General features: G+C 50.5%; 1 protein-coding gene across 12 annotated transcripts in view; it reads left to right on the plus strand.

Moving 5' to 3' along the window:
- Positions 1 to 20,523, plus strand: part of RIMBP2 (RIMS binding protein 2) — an 86,765-nt gene extending 66,242 nt beyond the window's left edge. For 3 of the 12 annotated variants that reach the window (XM_071444925.1, XM_071444926.1, XM_071444933.1), the window contains 12 exons: positions 516 to 667; positions 3,195 to 3,656; positions 5,502 to 5,648; positions 6,788 to 6,943; positions 9,310 to 10,779; positions 12,500 to 12,617; positions 13,345 to 13,529; positions 13,954 to 14,122; positions 15,335 to 15,444; positions 16,262 to 16,333; positions 16,556 to 16,690; positions 19,045 to 20,523. In XM_071444925.1, coding sequence (XP_071301026.1) covers positions 516 to 667; positions 3,195 to 3,656; positions 5,502 to 5,648; positions 6,788 to 6,943; positions 9,310 to 10,779; positions 12,500 to 12,617; positions 13,345 to 13,529; positions 13,954 to 14,122; positions 15,335 to 15,444; positions 16,262 to 16,333; positions 16,556 to 16,690; positions 19,045 to 19,236 — 3,368 coding nt within the window. In that variant the 3' untranslated portion in view covers positions 19,237 to 20,523. Of the gene's footprint in view, positions 1 to 515; positions 668 to 3,194; positions 3,657 to 5,501; positions 5,649 to 6,787; positions 6,944 to 9,309; positions 10,780 to 12,499; positions 12,618 to 13,344; positions 13,530 to 13,953; positions 14,123 to 15,334; positions 15,445 to 16,261; positions 16,334 to 16,555; positions 16,691 to 17,266; positions 18,522 to 19,044 lie in introns of those variants that run through there. The other 9 variants (XM_071444931.1, XM_071444928.1, XM_071444932.1 and 6 more) reach the window with 9 other exon arrangements.
- Positions 20,524 to 20,538: the final 15 nt, after the last annotated feature.

Consider the following 20,538-nt stretch of genomic DNA (forward strand, 5'->3'; position numbering starts at 1 on the left):
TGAAATGCACTGGCAGTTGCCAGGGGTCTTGTGTGATATTTGCACGTGTGTCAAGCACATTTGAAGTATTTGCAGCCTTTTTGGCGGATGAACAGATCTGTTGGTGTTTGGTTTGCTGGGAGAAGCAATCCCACAGCAGCCAGGCTCTGTGTGTGCTCTGCAGAGGTGGCTGCAGCCCAGCCCTGCAGCAGCAGCAGCCTCTGCTCAGGGCTGGGTGCTTCAATTAACACAACGGGATGCTTGAAAAATTCATGAACTAATAATCTCTGTGATATTTCTACTTTGGCTTTCTGGCCAAAGTAGAGCTATTTATAGCAGGGTAATGCCTGTTAATTAAGGAGGTATCTGGTGTGCTGTCACACTGACACACACTAAATGCCTTCAGAGGTTCTGGGTGTGTTTTTGACTCGGTGCAGAGGCCGGGCTGGGCCCAGCTGTCCTGTGTCCAGCTGTGGAACGTGCTGCAGCCCAGCTGCTCTGCCCTGAGCCCCACCTGACCGTGCCCTCTCTCCTAGGTCCCCCAGCCCCGCCTCAGGAGGTGTGTGTGCGGGCAGGGAGCGCGCCAGGCACGCTGCAGGTGTGCTGGAAGCCCCCAGCTCTGTCAGCCACGGGGACGTCCCACGGTGCCAGCGTCACAGGCTACGGCGTCTATGCCAAAGGACAGCGGGTGAGTCCCTGCCACCTCTGCCACCTCTGCCACCTCTGCCACCTCTGTCACTGCTGCCACCTCTGCCACCTCTGCCACCTCTGCCACCTCTGCTATCTCTGCCACCTCTGCCACCTCTGCCACCTCTGCCACCTCTGCCACCTCAGCCACCTCTGTCACCTCTGTCACCTCTGTCACCTCTGCCACCTCAGCCACCTCTGCCACCTCTGCCACCTCTGCCACCTCTGCTATCTCTGCTATCTCTGCCACCTCTGCCACCTCTGCTATCTCTGCCACCTCTGCCACCGCTGCCACCGCTGCCACCGCTGTCACCTCTGTCACCTCTGTCACCTCTGCCACCGCTGCCACCTCTGCCACCTCTGTCACCGCTGCCACCTCTGCCACCTCTGTCACCTCTGCTGGCATCCTGCTGCCAGGGACATGGGCTTTCCTGGGTCCCCCCATGCAGGAAGGAATGATGAGTCTGACTCCATGTTCTTAGAAGGCTAATTTATTGTTTTATGATCTATGTTATATTAAGGAATGCTATAAAAACTATAAACTATACTATATAAAACTATAAAGTATAAACTCTAAACTATACTAAGGAATAGAGAAAGGATACAGACAGGAGGCTGGAAGATACCAATGAAAAACTCGTGACTCCTTCCAGAGTCCCGGCACAGCCTGACCGTGATTGGTCATTTTTAAGTCAATTAAGTCAAAACAATAATTAAGGATTAATCAAAACAATAATTAATAATTAATCATAATTAAGTCAAAACAATTCACATGAAACTAATGAACAATCGCCTGTTGGATAAACAATCTCCAACCACATTCCAAAGCAGCAAAACACAGGAGAAGCAAAATGACGGCGCTGACATGTAACCCCACTCTGGGGGCTCACGGGTGTCTGTCTGTCCCAGCTGGGTGCTGAGATGTGTCTGTCTGTCCCCAGGTATCCGAGGTGGCGCTCCCAGCCGCAGAGGGCACGGCACTGATGTGTGTCTGTGCTCACAGGTGTCTGTGTGTCTGTGCTCACAGGTGTCTGTGCTCACAGGTGTCTGTGTGTCTGTCCGTAGGTGTCCGAGGTGGCGCTCCCAGCCGCAGAGGGCACGGCGCTGATGTGTAACCCCAGTCTGTCTGTGTGTCTGTCCCCAGGTATCCGAGGTGGCGCTCCCGGCCGCAGAGGGCACGGCACTGATGTGTGTCTGTGCTCACAGGTGTCTGTGTGTCTGTGCTCACAGGTGTCTGTGTGTCTGTGCTCACAGGTGTCTGTGTGTCTGTCCCCAGGTATCTGAGGTGGCACTCCCGGCCGCAGAGGGCACAGCACTGATGTGTGTCTGTGCTCACAGGTGTCTGTGCTCACAGGTGTCTGTGTGTCTGTCCCCAGGTATCCAAGGTGGCGCTCCCGGCCGCAGAGGGCACAGCACTGGTGTGTAACCCCGGTCTGTCTGTGTGTCTGTCCCCAGGTATCCAAGGTGGCGCTCCCAGCCGCAGAGGGCACGGCACTGATGTGTGTCTGTGCTCACAGGTGTCTGTGCTCACAGGTGTCTGTGTGTCTGTGCTCACAGGTGTCTGTGTGTCTGTCCCCAGGTATCCGAGGTGGCGCTCCCGGCCGCAGAGGGCACGGCACTGATGTGTGTCTGTGCTCACAGGTGTCTGTGTGTCTGTGCTCACAGGTGTCTGTGCTCACAGGTGTCTGTGTGTCTGTCCCCAGGTATCCGAGGTGGTGCTCCCAGCCGCAGAGGGCACGGCACTGATGTGTGTCTGTGCTCACAGGTGTCTGTGCTCACAGGTGTCTGTGTGTCTGTGCTCACAGGTGTCTGTGTGTCTGTCCCCAGGTATCCGAGGTGGCGCTCCCGGCCGCAGAGGGCACGGCACTGATGTGTGTCTGTGCTCACAGGTGTCTGTGTGTCTGTGCTCACAGGTGTCTGTGTGTCTGTGCTCACAGGTGTCTGTGTGTCTGTCCCCAGGTATCTGAGGTGGCACTCCCGGCCGCAGAGGGCACAGCACTGATGTGTGTCTGTGCTCACAGGTGTCTGTGCTCACAGGTGTCTGTGTGTCTGTCCCCAGGTATCCAAGGTGGCGCTCCCGGCCGCAGAGGGCACAGCACTGGTGTGTAACCCCGGTCTGTCTGTGTGTCTGTCCCCAGGTATCCAAGGTGGCGCTCCCAGCCGCAGAGGGCACGGCACTGATGTGTGTCTGTGCTCACAGGTGTCTGTGCTCACAGGTGTCTGTGTGTCTGTGCTCACAGGTGTCTGTGTGTCTGTGCTCACAGGTGTCTGTGTGTCTGTCCGCAGGTGTCTGTGCTCACAGGTGTCTGTGTGTCTGTGCTCACAGGTGTCTGTGCTCACAGGTGTCTGTGTGTCTGTCCCCAGGTATCCGAGGTGGCGCTCCCGGCCGCAGAGGGCACAGCACTGATGTGTGTCTGTGCTCACAGGTGTCTGTGCTCACAGGTGTCTGTGTGTCTGTGCTCACAGGTGTCTGTGCTCACAGGTGTCTGTGTGTCTGTGCTCACAGGTGTCTGTGTGTCTGTCCCCAGGTATCCGAGGTGGCGCTCCCGGCCGCAGAGGGCACGGCGCTGGAGCTGCCGCGGCTGCGCGCCCTGGACGCCCGCGAGCTCACCGTGCGGACGCTCTCCGCGCAGGGCGAGTCCCTGGACTCTGCCCCTGCTGCCATTCCCCCCGACCTCCTGGTGCCTCCACCCCCCCACCCCAGGACTGCTCCCAAATCCAAGCCATTAGCAAGTGCCGGAGCCCCAGAAACCAAAGAAGAACATTTCGGGCCGCATTTCAAACGGGATGAGTCCTGGGAGCAGACTCGCTCGGTGTCCCCCGGGCACGGACACATGCTGGAGCCACCCACCTTCCACGGCCCCCTCCAGGGCAGGAGGTCTCCATCCCCCAACAGGATCCTGCCCCAGCCTCAAGGCACTCCGGTCCCCAACACCGTCGCAAAAGCCATGGCGAGAGAGGCTGCACAGAGGGTGGCAGAGAGCAACAGGGTAAAGGCAAACTCCGGCTGGGCTGGGCTGGGCTGGGCTGGGCTCTGTGGCTCCACTGGGGCTTTTCTGGGCTGGGCTGGGCTCTGTGGCTCCACTGGGGCTTTTCTGGGCTGGGCTGGGCTCTGTGGCTCCACTGGGGCTTTTCTGGGCTGGGCTGGGCTCTGTGGCACCACTGGGGCTTTTCTGGTCTCTTCACTCTGACCCCTGCCATTCAGGCGTTTCTCGGCTGGTCTGTCCACTGTGGCACCTGCCACCAAAGATTGCTCATCATGTGCTTCAAGGGGTGGGTGATCGTTCCTAAGTTCTGAAGATGCACAGCTTGAGAAGCAGAGTGCTGGAATTCTGGGCTGATGGAGCCCTCCTGTGTCTGCTGTGGTGGATCCACAGGGAATTTTACACTTTCGCCCTTCTCAGTGCTGCCTTTTCACACGGGTTTGCAGCTGCTTCTCCCTCCAGCAGTGTCACTGCCCAAGGACACCCCTGGTTTGGGACCACCTTGACCCAAGGCTGTGCACTGGCTCAGATCTTTGCCAGTTGATTTCAATCCCACACTTGGGGCTCTGGGGTCAGTGCAGCTGATGTGGATGCATCCTGACAACGTGCTGTGTGTGTTCCACACAAATATGCAATATTTAAATACTCCCAGTGCCCTGGGCAGTTACTGTCTCATCACAAGCTGCTCACAACTGTCTGTTACTTCTTGCAAGTGTCACATATTCCACAGATTTTCTTGGTGCTTCATCTGGCAGTCATCAGTTATGTCCAGTTTTTAGTCTCCCATTGTATCTCCAAAATAGCTCCACTAATTTGGACAGTTCACACATGCCTTAACAGCCCCAGCTAATTGACTGTTCCTGTTTTGGGATGCATTTGATCCAGTGGGTAAATCGAGCAAGCTTTTGAGAACCTGAATAATTCTGGATCAGTGATAATAGGTCTGATAAATACATATGTATGCATCTGTATGTATCTCTCTTTTGTTTATAAATAAGACTGGAATGGAATAGAGGGAAAAAAGGCAATTGGTTTCTTTGGCCCTATGAGGTGAAAGTTGATTTAAGAACCACACTGGGAAAGAGAACAGAAATCCTTTTTCTGGTTTGGAAAGTTGCTGACATAACATGTGCTCTGGACCACGTTTGGTTACGTTAGTTTAAGTGATGCTTGAAATGATTTATTCAGGAATCTGGACAGAAGCTTACAGACAAATTGATTCTAAATTAAATCAAATCCTGCCAGGGATATTTGTCACGTTGGGTCCCCTGTGGTACAAACTCTTCACTCGAGGCAAGTGCTGCAGAAGGAGCTGTGGGCCTGCCCTGCCTGCTGGGGGCTGATGGGCTCAGTCCCCAGAGCCAGCAGGAGCTGCTGAGCCCAGGAGCCTCCTCAGAGCACAGCAGGAGCCACAGCCTCATCTGGGGCTTTTTAGTGCTGGGGCCACAAATGCTGTTGTGGTTTGAGCATGCACTGCTCTGCCAGGGAAAGGAGCGTGTCTGCTGGCAGCTCTGAGTGCAGAGCACTGGGAATTTTGGGAAGCAGAACAGGGAGGAGAGCTGGCAGCTCAGCTGATAAGCACATGCAGTCAGGTAATTGGTTAAGAGTGAGGGTAACAAAACAGGCAGAAACTTCTTGGAAACTCCTCAAAGGTTCCAGCCAGGGGGAACTAAAGTGCTTTAACTGTGGGAGCTTTTAAAAACTGGGTGCTTGAGTCTTTGTGTCCTGGGTGCAGGGCAGTGTCCCCAGTGTCCCCAGTGTCCCTTGCTGTCCCCAGATGGAGAGGAGGAGCGTTTGTATTTGTGTCTGTGGGTGCAGGGCAGTGTCCCCAGTGTCCCTTGCTGTCCCCAGATGGAGAGGAGGAGCGTTTTCAGCGAGAGGAGCAGCGCAGCCCCGTACTCGGACGAGGAGGAGGAGGATGGCTACGACTCGCCCAGGGTGAAGCGCAGGGGAGCCTCGGTGGACGAGTTCCTGAAGGAGTCCGAGCTTGGGAAGCAGGTGAGGAGCTGGCCTGGCTGTGCCAGGGCTCAGCAGGAGCAGAGGGATCCCTGGAGGGCAGCTCGGGCAGGGCACTGCCAGGGCTGCAGCCGGGCTGGGAACACAGGCGGGGACACAGGCTGGGACACAGTCACACAGGCGGGGACACAGGCGGGGACACAGGCTGGGACACAGTGACACAGGCGGGGACACAGGCGGGGACACAGGCTGGGACACAGGCTGGGACACAGTCACACAGGCGGGGACACAGGCTGGGACACAGGTGACACAGGTTGTGGCACAGGTGGTGTCACAGGTGAGGCTGAGCTGTGGGCAGGGATGCTCCTGTTCCCTGTGTTTTGCACAACTGCACAGCTTTTAGTCTGATCCAACTGAAAGCAACTATTAAATAACTGATTACATTAATTTCAAGGGAGATATAAAGTCTAGAAAAGAGATGGGTTTTTCATGTCTTGGCATAGTTTAAAAAACCTTACTCAAAGACCTGAGCTCCTGTGTGGAGGGTCCACAATGGTGGCAATATGCTGCAAGAATTAAATGCTGACCACTTTGAAATGATAATGTGATGTAACAAACAGCTGCAAAGAACAGATGATATGTGAATTATCCTCAGGCTCTCACAGTTTGGTCAGCAAGGCCATTGATGTATGAAGGACCTCTTTAATAAGGGGAATTTAATCAAGACTAAAACTAGATTTGGTGCTGTGAATGAAGATGTCCTTTATTGTATCCCCTGGGATTGAGACTGGGTTTCTGGAATTAGGGTGATAAATGGGCAAAACAGAATTTCCACAGAATTTCCACAGGGATTGAGACTGGGTTTCTGGAATTAGGGTGATAAATTGGGCAAAACAGAATTTCCATGGGATTGAGGCTGGGTTTCTGGAGTTAGGGTGATAAAAGGGCAAGCAGAATTTCCATGGGATTGAGGCTGGGTTTCTGGAGTTAGGGTGATAAAAGGGCAAGCAGAATTTCCATGGGATTGAGGCTGGGTTTCTGGAGTTAGGGTGATAAAAGGGCAAGCAGCAGAATTTCCATGGATGTGTGCAGCAGAGCAGAGCGCGCCGGGCTGTGGCTGCGGCGGCTCCTCTGGGCTCAGCAGGATTGGCAGCTTCAGCAGAGCTCTCTGTGCCCCTCAGGCTCACTACTGCCTGGGGGACGAGTACCACACGGAGAGCAGCCGGGGCTCCGACCTGTCGGACATCCTGGAGGAGGATGAGGAGGAGCTCTACTCCGAGATGCAGCTGGAGGAAGGGCGGCGGCGCCTGAGCCTGGGCTCGCACGGCGCGCTCAAGGTGAGCCTGGCACCCCTGGGCACCCCTGGGCACCCCTGGGTGCAGCCTTGGGGCTGCTGCAGCCACCCCAGTGAGCCTGGGCACCCCTGAGAGCTCCTGCAGCCACCCCAGTGAGCCTGGGCACCCCTGGGTGCTCCCTGCAGCCACCCCAGAGCCTGCAGACACTAAAGCTCACTCTGCCCTAGAGGGTAGAGCTGGGCTGCTTTAATGTATTTATTACTTATGGTTTTTACATTATTTGATAGATAAACTTTTAACTAACAGAGCGTTTTCCTGTCTGTGATTGTTGCCCTTGCAATTTCTGTTCTGCATCTGGGGCCTTCCCCTGTCTCTGTGAGGATATACTGCATGTGCCACCCTGAAAAATGAGTTGTTTCTGAGCAAGGAGATTTGTAAAGACTTACAAAACAACTTCTGTTTTTCCTGTGTGAGTGATTTGTCCATGTACCCAGTGCTGGTCCCATCCCTTCCACAGGCATAAAGCCTTCCTGTGAGAAGGGAGTTGTTTCAGCTTTGTTTGATCAATGCTTTATCAGAACTCCTTGTGCTCTGAATTTTAGGGAATCACCAGAGAGAGTAGGAAATATGTTCCAGAAATATTGCTTTAGTACAGGAATATTCATCATGAAGGAAACTTCAGTGCAGCACCTAAAGCATATGCAGAGCACTGAGCATACCCAGTACTGAATATGTATTTGCCATATTGTATTTGTACCTGTGAATTGTATTTGCTTCTTTATGTGTGTAGTAATTACACAAACTGGGTTTTCTTGGAAAGCACAAACCCACAGGTTACCTTTTTCCTCAGTAGATCGTTATTTAACTAAAATCAGTACTATTTTGTCATGCATACAAGAGTTCTGACCATTGCTATGACTGCTTTCATGTGCTGTGAATCCAGTCCTTTTATTCTGACACTGTCTGCAGTGAGACAGGGACCTTTTCAAAGTAAGGAATTACCATTGTTTGTATTGCTGCACCAGCAGAAAGGCTGAAACCAAAATCCTTCTGCACGCCCATTGTATCCCCTTCCCTGGCAAAAAGAATAATCCCCAGACTGTTCTTGTTCTTTATGCATCAGAAGGTGTATTTACTTCTTGGATTTAAAATAATTGCCAGTGTTGATACTGAGAAAGTTCCAGAGCCTTAACTGGTGTTGGAAATCATTTTTGACCTGCTGAAGTTTGCAGGCTTCTCTTGATGTAGTTCATGCTTAGTGATCTTTTTCTCACTTCCATGGTGCTTTATCTCAAGTTTCACAGGTGTTACACACATTTTAAAAACAAAGGAAAATAGGTGAAACAGTCTAAAGTGACTTGGAAAGTTCCCTCTGCCTGGAAGGGACAAGGTCCAAACGGCAGCTAAGTTCAGAGTGCTCAGAGGGGGATGCTGTGACATCTCCAGGAGGATCTGTTGTTATTTCTGGGTGCTCCTGAGCCCAGAGGTGCCCCTGATCCGGGCATTAGGCACAAGGAGAGATGATCTCTGATGCAGGGTCAGTAATCCTGGCAGCCAGAGCCAGCAGCTCCTGCCCTGTGCTCCCTTCCCTCTCCCAGGGTTCTTGGTCAGTGCTTTGTGGAAATGGAACAGGAAAATCGCTGAATGTATCTGCATGTCCAGAATGCTGGTTTTACCCAGGCTGGGGTCATTTTTATCTGCTCCAGGCACAAACAGACACTTGGGCTCACAGCTGATGTTCAAGCACTGGTTTTATGGGGCAGGTACCAGATCATGATGAGGTTTGATGGCAGTGCAGAGCAGGTGACCCTGGGGCTTTCCCTGGGAGCCAAGCTTTAAAAATGGTGCGGGTTTTTTAGAGTTGTAGAGAGGAAACCAGAACTCCTTTAATGATGGCTGTGGAATAGCTCTGCTCTGACAGGAGACTGAAGAGATTTACTTCTTACACAGAAGCTTTAGGAGATGCAAAGCAAGCAAGCTTGCTAGGGCAGAGCTGTCATTCTCAGCTGTGGGTTCTGGTTACAGAGGAGGTCAGATGGCATTTTGGCACGGGGCAGGAAGGAGTTTCAGTGCCATTCTCATCCACCATGCTGCACCCTGTGCGTGGCTTCCATGACTCCGTTTCAAATGCATGAGTTCATTCTTGTTAAGAGCATCTCTCAGTTGTTTGTACTGACCTCTCATGTTGTACCTGGCACCCAGCAACTTCTTAACCACATCTTTGTTTTTCACAGATCCTCATTCAAAGCATGACATCCTTTTCATAATATAAGCTGCATGTCTTACGTTTGCCATTGCTCTAAAACTAATTCTGTCTTTATTTTTCTTTTCTCCCTTTTCCCTCCCATTTTATTTTTGTCACACACTCTTTGTTCCCTGTCTGGTTTTTGACATTACATAATCTTAAGGAGTACGATAAGAATAAGACCACTGAAGCCACTTTTGTGGAACAGCCTGGCTTTCCCCAGCAGACACGCCACAGTAAAAGGCTTTTCAGTATCCCAGAGGTGGCTGAAGAGGACGGTGAATACCCCGAAGTGCTGTACAAGCAGGGTTTAGGTATGCCCTATAGAAAGAACCCCAGAATAGCTAGAGGCCCCAGAGCTGGCAGGCCCTGCCGTCAGGAGCAGCAGCACAGCCCCAGGCACCCGGGCAGGGCCAGGGCAGTGCCGGGGCTGCAGGAGCTGGAGGACAGAGGAGGGAAATGCAGCCAGGCCCTGTCCCGCAGCCCCGACAGCGGCCTGGACTGCGGCAGCGAGGAGGAGGAGCCCCGGCTGGGCCGGGCACAGTGGGGCAGCGATGAAGAGCAGCCCTGGGGTGGTGGCAGACGCAGGAGCGGCAGCGATGAAGAGCGGTCCCGGTTCGGTGTCAGAGCCCAAAGGAGCAGCGATGAAGAGTGGTCCCAGCACAGTTTCAGATGCCAAAGGAGCAGCGATGAAGAGCGGCACCGGTTTGGTGGCACAGCCCAATGGGGCAGCGATGAAGAGCGAGCCCGGTTCAGTGTCAGAGCCCAAAGGGGCAGCAATGAAGAGTGGTCCCAGCACAGTTTCAGACCCCAATGGGGCAGTGAGGAAGAGGAGCCCCAGCCCAGGTTCAGACACAGGAGTGGCAGTGAGGAAGAGGAGCCCCGGCGCACTGTCAGAGCCCAAAGAGGCAGTGAGGAAGAGGAGCCCCAGCCCAGGTTCAGACACAGGAGTGGCAGTGAGGAAGAGGAGCCCCAGCGCACTGTCAGAGCCCAAAGAGGCAGTGAGGAAGAGGAGCCCCGGTTCGGTGTCAGACCCCAGTGGGGCAGTGATGAAGAGCGGTCCCGGCACGGTGTCAGACACAGGAGTGGCAGTGAGGAAGAGGAGCCCCGTTATGGTGTCAGACACAGGAGTGGCAGTGATGAAGAGCGGTCCCGGCGTGGTGTCAGAGCCCAAAGGGGCAGCGATGAAGAGCGGCCCTGGTTGGGTGTCAGACACAGGAGTGGCAGTGAGGAAGAGGAGCCCCGTTATGGTGTCAGAGCTCAAAGGAGCAGTGATGAAGAGCAGCCCCGTTATGGTGTCAGAGCCCAAAGGGGCAGTGATGAAGAGCAGCAGCCCCGTTATGGTGTCAGAGCCCAAAGGGGCAGCGATGAAGAGCAGTCCCGGCCCTCTGCCCGAGCCCCCCCGGACCCCGATCCCTGTCCGTGCCGCCGGGGCCCGCGGCCGCCGCTGTCCCGCAGGAGGACCCTGACCCGGCAGAGCAGCATCGAGGAGGATTTCGGGGAGCTGGAGCAGCCCGGGGCTCCCCGCAGAGCCGAGCAGGAGCGGGGCTGGAGGAGCCTCCCCAGAGCAGCCGGGCCTAGGGCAGCTGCTGGCCTTGCACAGCCACCCCTCAGAGATGCACAAGACTCCCTGGTGTGTGAAGTATCTTCCTTCTAACATCTGCTTGCCAAATCAGTCTGGTCTCTTTATTCTCTTTATTTCTTGGTTTGTTTTTTTTTCTTTTTTCATTTTTTTTCCCAAATTGATTTTTAAAGTCCGTCCTTTGGACCCATCTGCTACATTTTCTCCCCATTTTTTTTTTCTTCCCCATTCATTTTGGTTTATTACTCTGCATTTTCATTTATGGTCCTCTTTTGAGTCATGCTGAAATCAGATTAATTTGCTTTGCAATGATTTTCCCCCCAAACAAATTACAATAATGGCTGCTTTTATTAAAGGACAACTGAATCTAAATTTTAATTAAGGGTTAGCTGAACTATAATTTTTCCAAAAGATTGCTTTTCTTTATTTTGCCTATCTGAATGTTGCTCTAAAAAAAAAAACAAAAAAAAAACAAGCTGCATTTTTAACTGGAGAAATGTTTCATCCATATTTTAATTTTTTTTTTAATTATTGTCAAGAAATTCATTTCATCATGTTGTTTTTATTCATCTCATTCCCAGAATTTTCAGGATATGCTCTTTATCATGGAACATCTCAAGACAAGAATCAAGACTCTCCCCCAGTGTGACAGTGACCCAGATTTATGGAGTCACAGCTTCATCATTTTCATTTTCTGCCTTATCTCCGCGCTGTCACCACGCTGCCGTCCTTGTCAGACCATCTCTTCTTGCCTTTGAAGTTGCAGACTGCATCTCTGCAGAGAATGCAGGCACAGAGCTGCTGCCAAGGGGAGCCCAGGGCCATGCACACCTGCCAGGGATGCTCTGCACCACCTTGTTTGCATTTCTGCCCAGTCACGTCCAGAGGAGCCTCCAGGTGTGAGGGAGGGACACATCCCCGAGAGCAGAGCCAGCTCTGCCTGCAGCCCTGGGGTGCCCACTGCATCCTGACACATTGCACATGAGAGGAGAGCCAGCTCTGCACCCTGTGCCTGCAGCCCTGGGCTGCACAGTCCATCCTGACGTGTTCCAGAGCAGGGCAGGGCCAGCTCTGCCCCCTGTGCCTGCAGCCCTGGGCTGCACAGTCCATCCTGACGTGTTCCACAGCAGGGCAGGGCCAGCTGCTGCTCCTGGAGCCTCCCAGGCCAGGCTGGAGTGACCCCCCAGTTGCTCCCAGCAGCAGGAGTGACCAGGCAGTGCTGGTGCCAGTGAGAGCAGGACGAGCTCAGGGGAGCTCCCACAGCCCCTGCAGTGCCCAGGCAGCAGAGGCAGCTGTGCTGGGGGGTCTGCAGCCCTCCTGCCCTTGCCCAGGGCCACCAGGAGCCATCCTGGCTCCCTGCTGCAGCTCCAGGGCTGGCACTGCAGGTGTGACAGGCTGCCAGGGCGGCCCCACCTGCCCGGCCCTCAGCCTGCCCGTGCCACTCTTCAGGACACTCAAACGCCACCATAGCCGCAACAGCAAAGGCAAAAGAATATTTCAAAAATTATTCTTTTCTTTTCTTTTTGTTCTGACGTGCGACTGCTGGTTTACAAAGCTCTGCCATAAATCAGGGAACCATTTTTTTTCTTTTGCAGGTTTGCCAGGCAGCAGTGCTCACTTTTCAGCTAACCTTTCAGTTAAAAGCTAAGTTTAGTTGCCTTTAGAGCTTGTGCTTCCAATTGTGATTGACCTGATCCGTGTCCAGCCGTGTAAGCACGATGTTGCCATGCGTGGAACTGACGAGCCTGTTCTTTCTGTTGTTGTTTTTTAGCTTTTAGGTAACCCAGCCTCTGCAGGACGGCCTGACAGGGTGGAGCATGCAGGCCGAAGGTCCTCCCATGGCAGTGCAGTGCCACAAAGGTCTCGGCCCCTGCTGGTCCCCTCCATTGGTTAGTTGGACAGAGCCGTGCATTTCTGTTCTTCGCAGCCTCAGGCTTGGGGAGGAAAGCATCAAATGCCTTCAAAGGCAGCAGCAGGCTCTAGTGTGGAGCCAGGCTGCTCCTGGTGTGAGGGGGTGAGATGGGTGCAGACACTGAGCTCTGCTGGACCGGGTGAGCTGGGGCTGCCCGGCTGTGAGGGCAGTCACTGGCACTGCTGGCAGCTCTGCTCTGCACTCAGTGCCTGCTGAGCTCTGGGGTGGTTTCAGCTCAGGCACAGCTGGATCTCACCTCAGGGCAAAGCTGCTGGCAGGTCACTCATGGTCAGTGAGGTCAGTGTGGCCATGCAGGCCTGTCCCAGCCGTGCTTCCTGCCATCCATCAGCCATCGTTTGTGTTCACCTGCCATTCTCTTGACTACTTTTTTCATTAATTCACAGCAAACTCTTGCAAACCTAACAAAAATGGCTTTCCTACGTGAGCTGTGCAAATGTCAGTCTGGTACAGGAAATCAGCCCAGCTTCCAGTGCAGGCTTTATGAGCTTTTTTAAAAAATAGCAACTTGCTAATGAAAAAAAAAAAAACCAACAAAAAAACTCACCAAGCTTTATAGGACACGCAGTGAGGTTTGGGTTTTTTTCACTGAAATGCCAAACATGTTTCAAATATTAACTGGGAGAGTTGGATGATGAGGCCAGCTTGTATTACTGAATTGTTCTTTCCTGAATTTGCTGTCACAGATGGCTACGGTGGCCATGACCGCCTTTCCCCAGACATTTATGAGGAGTCTGAAACAGACCCTGGCACAGAAGACCTTTCCACTCGAATATTTGTTGCACTTTTTGACTACGACCCACTGACCATGTCCCCGAACCCCGATGCTGCAGAGGAGGAGCTGCCCTTCAAGGAGGGACAGATCATTAAGGTGAGACCTGAGGCCACAGGAACCACAGCACTTTTACAGACAGGCTCTCCTTTGGGGAAAAGCTGCCTGTGTGATCACAACCCTGGGGCTTTTCCTTCAGAGGCTCAGGTGTGAATCTCACCGGACCTGGCAATTAATATCTAGTGCTAAGGGCTTAAAAATGATCACAAAACGGGCAAAAATCTCCAAGTTGCTGTAGATAGTGAGGGCCAGTCTTTATTAAAAGTTTAGGTTAAGCCCAAGACTGTGGCTCTGAAGCTCCATTGGCACAAACCCTGCAGGAAGAGCTGCTGCAGAGAGGGTCTTTGTGGCAGAGGAACCCCAGAAGTGCTGGTGTTGTGCCAGAGCAGAGCTGCAGCATTTTCCAAATGCTTCCTAAATGCTAAAACCTTTTTGACCAATATTATCCTTCTTTGAATATCAGGTTTATGGGGACAAAGATGCTGATGGGTTTTACCGTGGAGAAACCTGTGCAAGAGTTGGCCTTATCCCCTGTAACATGGTCTCTGAGATACAGGCAGATGATGAAGAGATGATGGATCAGCTCCTTAAACAAGGTTTCCTTCCCTTGAACACTCCAATTGAGAAAATAGGTAAGGGAAAATGCAGACATTTCCCTCCAGACTCTTGGCTCCCTTAGCTTGGCTGCATTTACCTCTTGTTTTTATGCAGATGCATCCACATTTTGCAGTCATTACTGCCCCAGGGGATACGTTCTGTGTCAGTGTCTGGACAACTTTATATAACTAATATTTAATGGTGATAGCATTGGCTGCAAATGGGGACCTGCAGCTTCGCAGCTCCACTTGTTGCTTTCTTTTCTGATTTAAAAAAAAAAGAGTGGGTTTTGTGTCCTGAAATATTTACTGCAGTGCCTTTATCAGTACTTGCAGTGCCTGTATCAGTACCTGAGCACCTGTATCAGTACCTGCAGTACCTATATCAGTACCTGCAGTGCCTGTAGCAATAACTGCAGTGCCTTTATCAACAACTGAGTACCTTTATCAACACCTGCAGTACCTGCATCAATACATGAGTACCTGTGGCAGTAACTGCAGTACCTTTACCAATTCCTGAGCACCTGTATCAATACCTGCAGTACCTGTTTCAGTACCTGCAGTACCTGTGGCAGTAACTGCAGTGCCTGTAGCAATAACTGCAGTGCCTTTATCAATAACTGAGTACCTTTATCACCACCTACAGTACCTGTATCAGTACCTGCAGTACTTTTATCAGTACCTGAGCACCTGTATGAGCCCCTGCAGTAGCCATGGCAGTAACTGGAGTGCATTTGCAGCGCCTGCAGCACCTGTGTCAGTGCCTGCAGCACCCGTGTCAGGGCCTGCAGCACCTGTGTCAGTGCCTGCAGCACCCGTGTCAGTGCCTGCAGCACCCGTGTCAGGGCCTGCAGCACCTGTGTCAGGGCCTGCAGCACCCGTGTCAGTGCCTGCAGTACCCGTGTCAGGGCCTGCAGCACCCGTGTCAGTGCCTGCAGCACCCGTGTCAGGGCCTGCAGCACCCGTGTCAGTGCCTGCAGCACCCGTGTCAGTGCCTGCAGCACCCGTGTCAGGGCCTGCAGCACCTGTGTCAGTGCCTGCAGCACCCGTGTCAGTGCCTGCAGCACCTGTGTCAGTGCCTGCAGCACCCGTGTCAGGGCCTGCAGCACCTGTGTCAGGGACTGCAGCACCTGTGTCAGTGCCTGCAGCACCTGTGTCAGTGCCTGCAGCACCCGTGTCAGTGCCTGCAGCACCTGTGTCAGGGCCTGCAGCACCTGTGCCAGGGACTCTCTCTCTCTGCCCTCCCAGCAGAGCCCCGTGGCCGGCGCGGGGGCCGGCAGCAGCCGCTGACCACCAGGAGGATGGTGGCCCTCTACGACTACGACCCCAGGGAGAGCTCCCCCAACGTGGATGTGGAGGTAGGAGCACAGCTGGGCCCCGGGGGCTGGGGGCACAGAGCCTGTGAGCTTCCTCAGCCGTCCTCTAAAATGTTGTTTTGGTTTTGGTTTTAATTGGGGAATTGTAGAAGGAGAAAGTGAATTTTGAAATATGTGGGACATGGTGCTTTAAAACACAGCCTGGGTTTTTTTCTGTTTCTTATTGAACCAAATCTTTTTCTAAATTATGGTGTTTCAAAGTAGTTTGGCCAACAAATCAAATAAATTGTGCTGATGTATTGCAAAGATTTTGTTTGTTCTCTCTCCCATGGCCACAGGAAATTAAACATAATTTAAAAGCCCCACCCTAATTGCATTTAAGCCACAGACAATTAAAAGAGCCCAGTGCACTGGGTGCTGATCAGAGAGGAGCTGCCCATTGTGAAGGTTTTGCTGAAGAGAATCCAGCACAGCTGCAGTGCAGGAGCCTTGTGCCTCAGGGGCTGGGCTGGGTGATGCCCTGAGCTCCCTTGCAGCCCTGAGCAGCTCCCCCTCCACCAGGATGGATTTAGGGACCCTTTGAAGCTGCAATTCAAAGCCTCAAAGCTTGTGCAGGTTCTTCAAGGCCTGAATGTCTTGGCTGTTGGTCACAGGGAGCCCTGTGGGTGTCCACACACACTGGGACAGGGGCTGGGCTTAGCAAGGAAAAAACCCCAAGGGAAAAAACAAGAAGTTTGGCTGTCAAAGATCAATTTGGTTTCACCAGTGTCTTAACATGAAGGAGTGGGGGGAAAAGTGAATGGATTCCCTATTAATAAAGAAAGGCTGATCTTTGCCTGTCCCTGCTCCTCTCCTGCAGGCCGAGCTGACCTTCTGCACTGGGGACATCATCACTGTCTTTGGTGAGATCGATGAAGATGGATTTTACTATGTAAGTTGTGTCTGCTGGCTCAGCCCAAACTGCTCCCAGCTCCAGCAAACACCAGCCTGGGGAGGGGATGTGGAACTGTGTGAGCTCTCAGCCTCCCCAGGGGCCGTAGAGGGGAATTTCCTCTTCCTCGCCAGCTTTGAAATAGGCAGAAATGTGTCCCTGCCTCCTTGGGAGCAGATGTGGTGGGAGGAAAGCACTCACTGCTCCTTCCCTTGCTGGCAGGGGGAGCTCAATGGACAGAAGGGGCTGGTTCCTTCCAACTTCCTCGAAGAAGTGCCTGACGATGTGGAAGTGTTTCTCTCTGAGGCGCCCTCACGCTACGCCCACGACGCGCCCATGCGAGCCAAGGCCAAAAGGGTAAGCAGCCCCCTGAGGAGCACCTAAACTCCCATCTGCCATCCCACTCTGTCTCTCGTACCATTTAGACATTATCTTTAACATTACATCTAAATTCATTTGCCCATTTAAAGTTACCTTTCAAATATATAAAATAAAACCTGAGGGAAAGTGGCTTTAGCCTTTGCCAGCTCGTTACGTTTGTAAATGGAGAAACTGAGTGGGCTGTGTGGTGGCAGTCATTGCAGTACCGCCCTTCATAACCTGAATTTAAGCAGCTCTTTCCTGGTGATAGCTATTTCCCAAAGCTTCTAAATTGCTCTTTCAAAAAGGTTCCTTTGCACAAAAGCCTGGTACCAGTGTTCCTCTAAATACAAACTGTAACTGCAGCTGATGGACTGACAGTTGTCCTCTCTTAATCCTTACAACTTCCTGTTCCAACTGGCAATAATTAATTGCTCAGAGACTTCTCTTTCATGAAAGAATTAATCATGTTTAGAGTATCTCATTTTTGGTTTTGTTTCATCACTGCAATACTTTTATATATTATATATTTTATATATATTTTTATTTCTTTGCTCATCTGCTTGGAAACAGAAGAAGAGTGTTCATTTCACACCTTAATAAGGCAATGTAGCCTTCACGTAAGTGAGCAACTGAAGATACCAATAGAGATTTCAATTAAAGCTACCTGGCTATCTAATGCAAGTCTTGAAACTTAATTGTGGGGGAAAAGAAAAGAAATATGTCTCCAAACCCCTTGGCCACAGAAGACCAGGCTGCATGCCTTTGCTGTACCTAGTCAAGTCCTCTCCTTTCTTGGGAGACAAATCCTTTAAAACAGGAACCTCTGAAATCCATCAGCCCTCCCTGTATGAAGGTCAGCGTTTGGAACATATTTCTTCCCGAGCTCAATGTTTATGTTTACATAGAGAGGAGAGTTTGATGTCTAACTACCCTACAAACAAAGCTGCATATTGCATTGCTAGCCAAGCTGGGATGTAAAAATTCCAAGCTCATGTGTCAAGAGAAAAGCACAAAGCTGCAGCCCCTGCAGAACCAGCAGTGCCGCTGGCACGGACGGTAGTTTACAAGGGGATAGTTGGTTCTGAAACTCACTACACTCAAACACAGCCACTTAAATTGTCTGCCTTAAAATGTGTTTTCCACAATCTATTGTACCCCAGTTTGCCTAAGACCAACTATTCAACACTTCTGAAAAGAATCCCCTCCTGTGGTACAATTCACTGGATTTTCCTAGCAGCGTACCTTTGCAATATTAGCGACTGTTTGGTTTACCAATGCAATAAAGTCTCGACCTGAAACATGCAGCTCACTGAATGAATGCATTAGACTCCATATCTGGTATCTTCAGGTGTACGTTGGGGTGCTTTACCAAGTTGTTTTGGTTTGTTTTGGTTTTTTTTTTTCATTAGAATTAGACCTTGATTTAAAATCAAAGTAGGCTTGAAGCCCCTTTGCTTAACTCACTGTTGCACAATGAGCCAGTGAATTGCTGACATTTTAACTTGAACTAAAGCTAGCAGGCCTCCCTACAGCATGGATTCTACTGTGAAAATATCATCCTAATTGATAGCAACCATTTTGCCAGCTGGGCACTGTAGTTAGGATAGGCTGAGTATATGTAATTTTAGCATTTTCATCCAAGTGCTTTTGATGACTGAAAAAAAAAAAAAGCTGTTCAAAATATTTAGGAATGCTGTCATCTAACAACCTCATAGCTGCAGCATACACATCAAGCACTCAGGGCCTTTAAGCTTTCTTTGATTGCAATTAAGGTTCATTTTAGCTTTTTCTTTTTCCTTTTTTTTTTTTTTAAGCCAGTGTGCCATCTTCTCTAATCTGTACATAAAGTTTGCTAGCCAATTTTAAAGAAAAGGCATTTAAAGGACATTAAAAAGTAAGTGATCATGTAGCATTTTAAGTACTTTCTTCTGAAAAGAGTTTGGCTTCTATAGATTGCTAATCTGTAGTACTTAACATGTTTATTTTTCTTAAATCTATAGCTGAAAGTATCCCTCTCCATTTTAGTACTATCAGAGTACTGAAATGAAAAACCAAAGCCAATTTTGTGGCTTTTATGGCCAGAATTCTGGCAAAGCAAGTGTATCCAACATTTCCTTTACAAAGGTACAACCAAAACTGGGCTTTATTGGTGGGTTTTCAATTTCTATATTTTTTCCCCTCTAAATTGATGTATTTTCCATAAGCCCACGCAGTATTTTGAGCCAGAGAGAAGAAAGAAACCCCTTTTGTTTAAGTGGGTAATGGGACAGGTGATGTTACCAAGTTTCTTGCTCTGTTGGCTTTGAAGCTTTCAAAGATTGAATAAATGATAACAATGTACCTACTAGGTTCCTCCTGAGAATACAGGTACCTCCCGGAGAGCACCTTCCCCCACAGTTCATCTCCATTCCGGGTCTCCTCCGTCACCTGTGCTGGGCTCGGGGAGCCCCGGGAGAGGCAGGGATATGGCCTCGAAAAAGAAAAAGGGGCTGCTTTCCAAAGGCAAGAAACTGCTGAAAAGGCTTGGTGCAGTGAAATGAGTCATGTGCTCCTGGACAACCTGTAAAGCTTCCAGTCTGTGTACTTTTCTTTGTTTTTAAAGTCAAAACTAGGGCTTTCATGACTATGCAGTACTTTACCAGACCGTTGCATTTTTAACCCTGACATCAATAGAGTCATGCCAATTGCTTAATCAAAACAGCAAGGAAAAAAGGGAAATGGATTTGCTGTTGCAAAAGTATTTTTTAAAAAGTTAAAAAAAAAAAAAAAGTTATGGGATTAAGACCAGAAGAACATGGTTTTATTTGAAGTCATCTCAACACCTACAACTCCATTGGAAAAATCTCAGCCTTTATTCTCCTTGAACCATGAGTGGGGGGAGGAAACTCTCTTCACTGATTGCTAGTTCAGAGAGATCCCCCCACTGGATCCACTCATTAACAAAAATGGTCTTGAAACTCCTAGTTGAATCAGCCTTGATGTTTTGCCTTATTAATGCACAATGATTTGTACTGTCTAATAAATATGCAGCGTATACTTTGTATGTACTGTGTATGCAGCTGTGTCCATCCTCCCTCCACCAGTAGCTCCAGATGAACACTGGTACTGCCCCAGCCCCGGCTGATGGACTCCTGGCAGTGTGCAAGTGCTGTGCTAAACCCTTTTCAGTTTTTGCTGCCCCAGTAAAAACCAAAACCCTGCACTGGTTTGCCATTCTCATGCAGGGGAACCAGGCAGTGTAATTACTCAAACCTCACCCCTTTCCATCCTCCAGCTCTGGGGTTCCTGGTTCCCTTCCTAAGCTACTGGGAAAAACCAACTGCACACCAAAACCCCTTTACTCCCCCGTTCTTTCCTGTGGAGGTTCAGTGCTAGGTTAAAAGGCATTTTCATTCTGCTGCTGTCAGATTGAGGCAAGTCCATCTGCAGTGAAAGGACAAAGCGTTACAGCCACACCAGGCTCTATCAAACCCAACTGCAACATTGGCATATCACAAAAACCAACCCTCCACCCTGATGGCAGTCATTGGCTGTTACTATTTTGTAATTCTTGTCCATTTGTAAATTGTTTTTACTGTTTATACATACTTTTCAGACTGCCTTTCTTTTTGTAATTTATGGAAGGTTTATAAATGAATGATCAAAGCTTCCCCATTGTGTCTTCAGATAACAATGTAAATTACTGTAAAATACTGTGTGCTAGATTATAACATTTAATTAAAGAAGATAACTGGCCTACATTTGTGGTAAAGTACTGTGTGGGTGTGTGCATGTGTACGATCGTTGTGTATTATATTTTATATAAATAAATAATTTGATATTTTGTAGAGTGCAGTATGTTT

Source organism: Agelaius tricolor, unplaced genomic scaffold, assembly GCF_023055355.1.
Source record: "Agelaius tricolor isolate 1412-34295 unplaced genomic scaffold, bAgeTri1.0.p SCAF_20, whole genome shotgun sequence".
Taxonomy (NCBI): Eukaryota; Metazoa; Chordata; class Aves; order Passeriformes; family Icteridae; genus Agelaius; species Agelaius tricolor.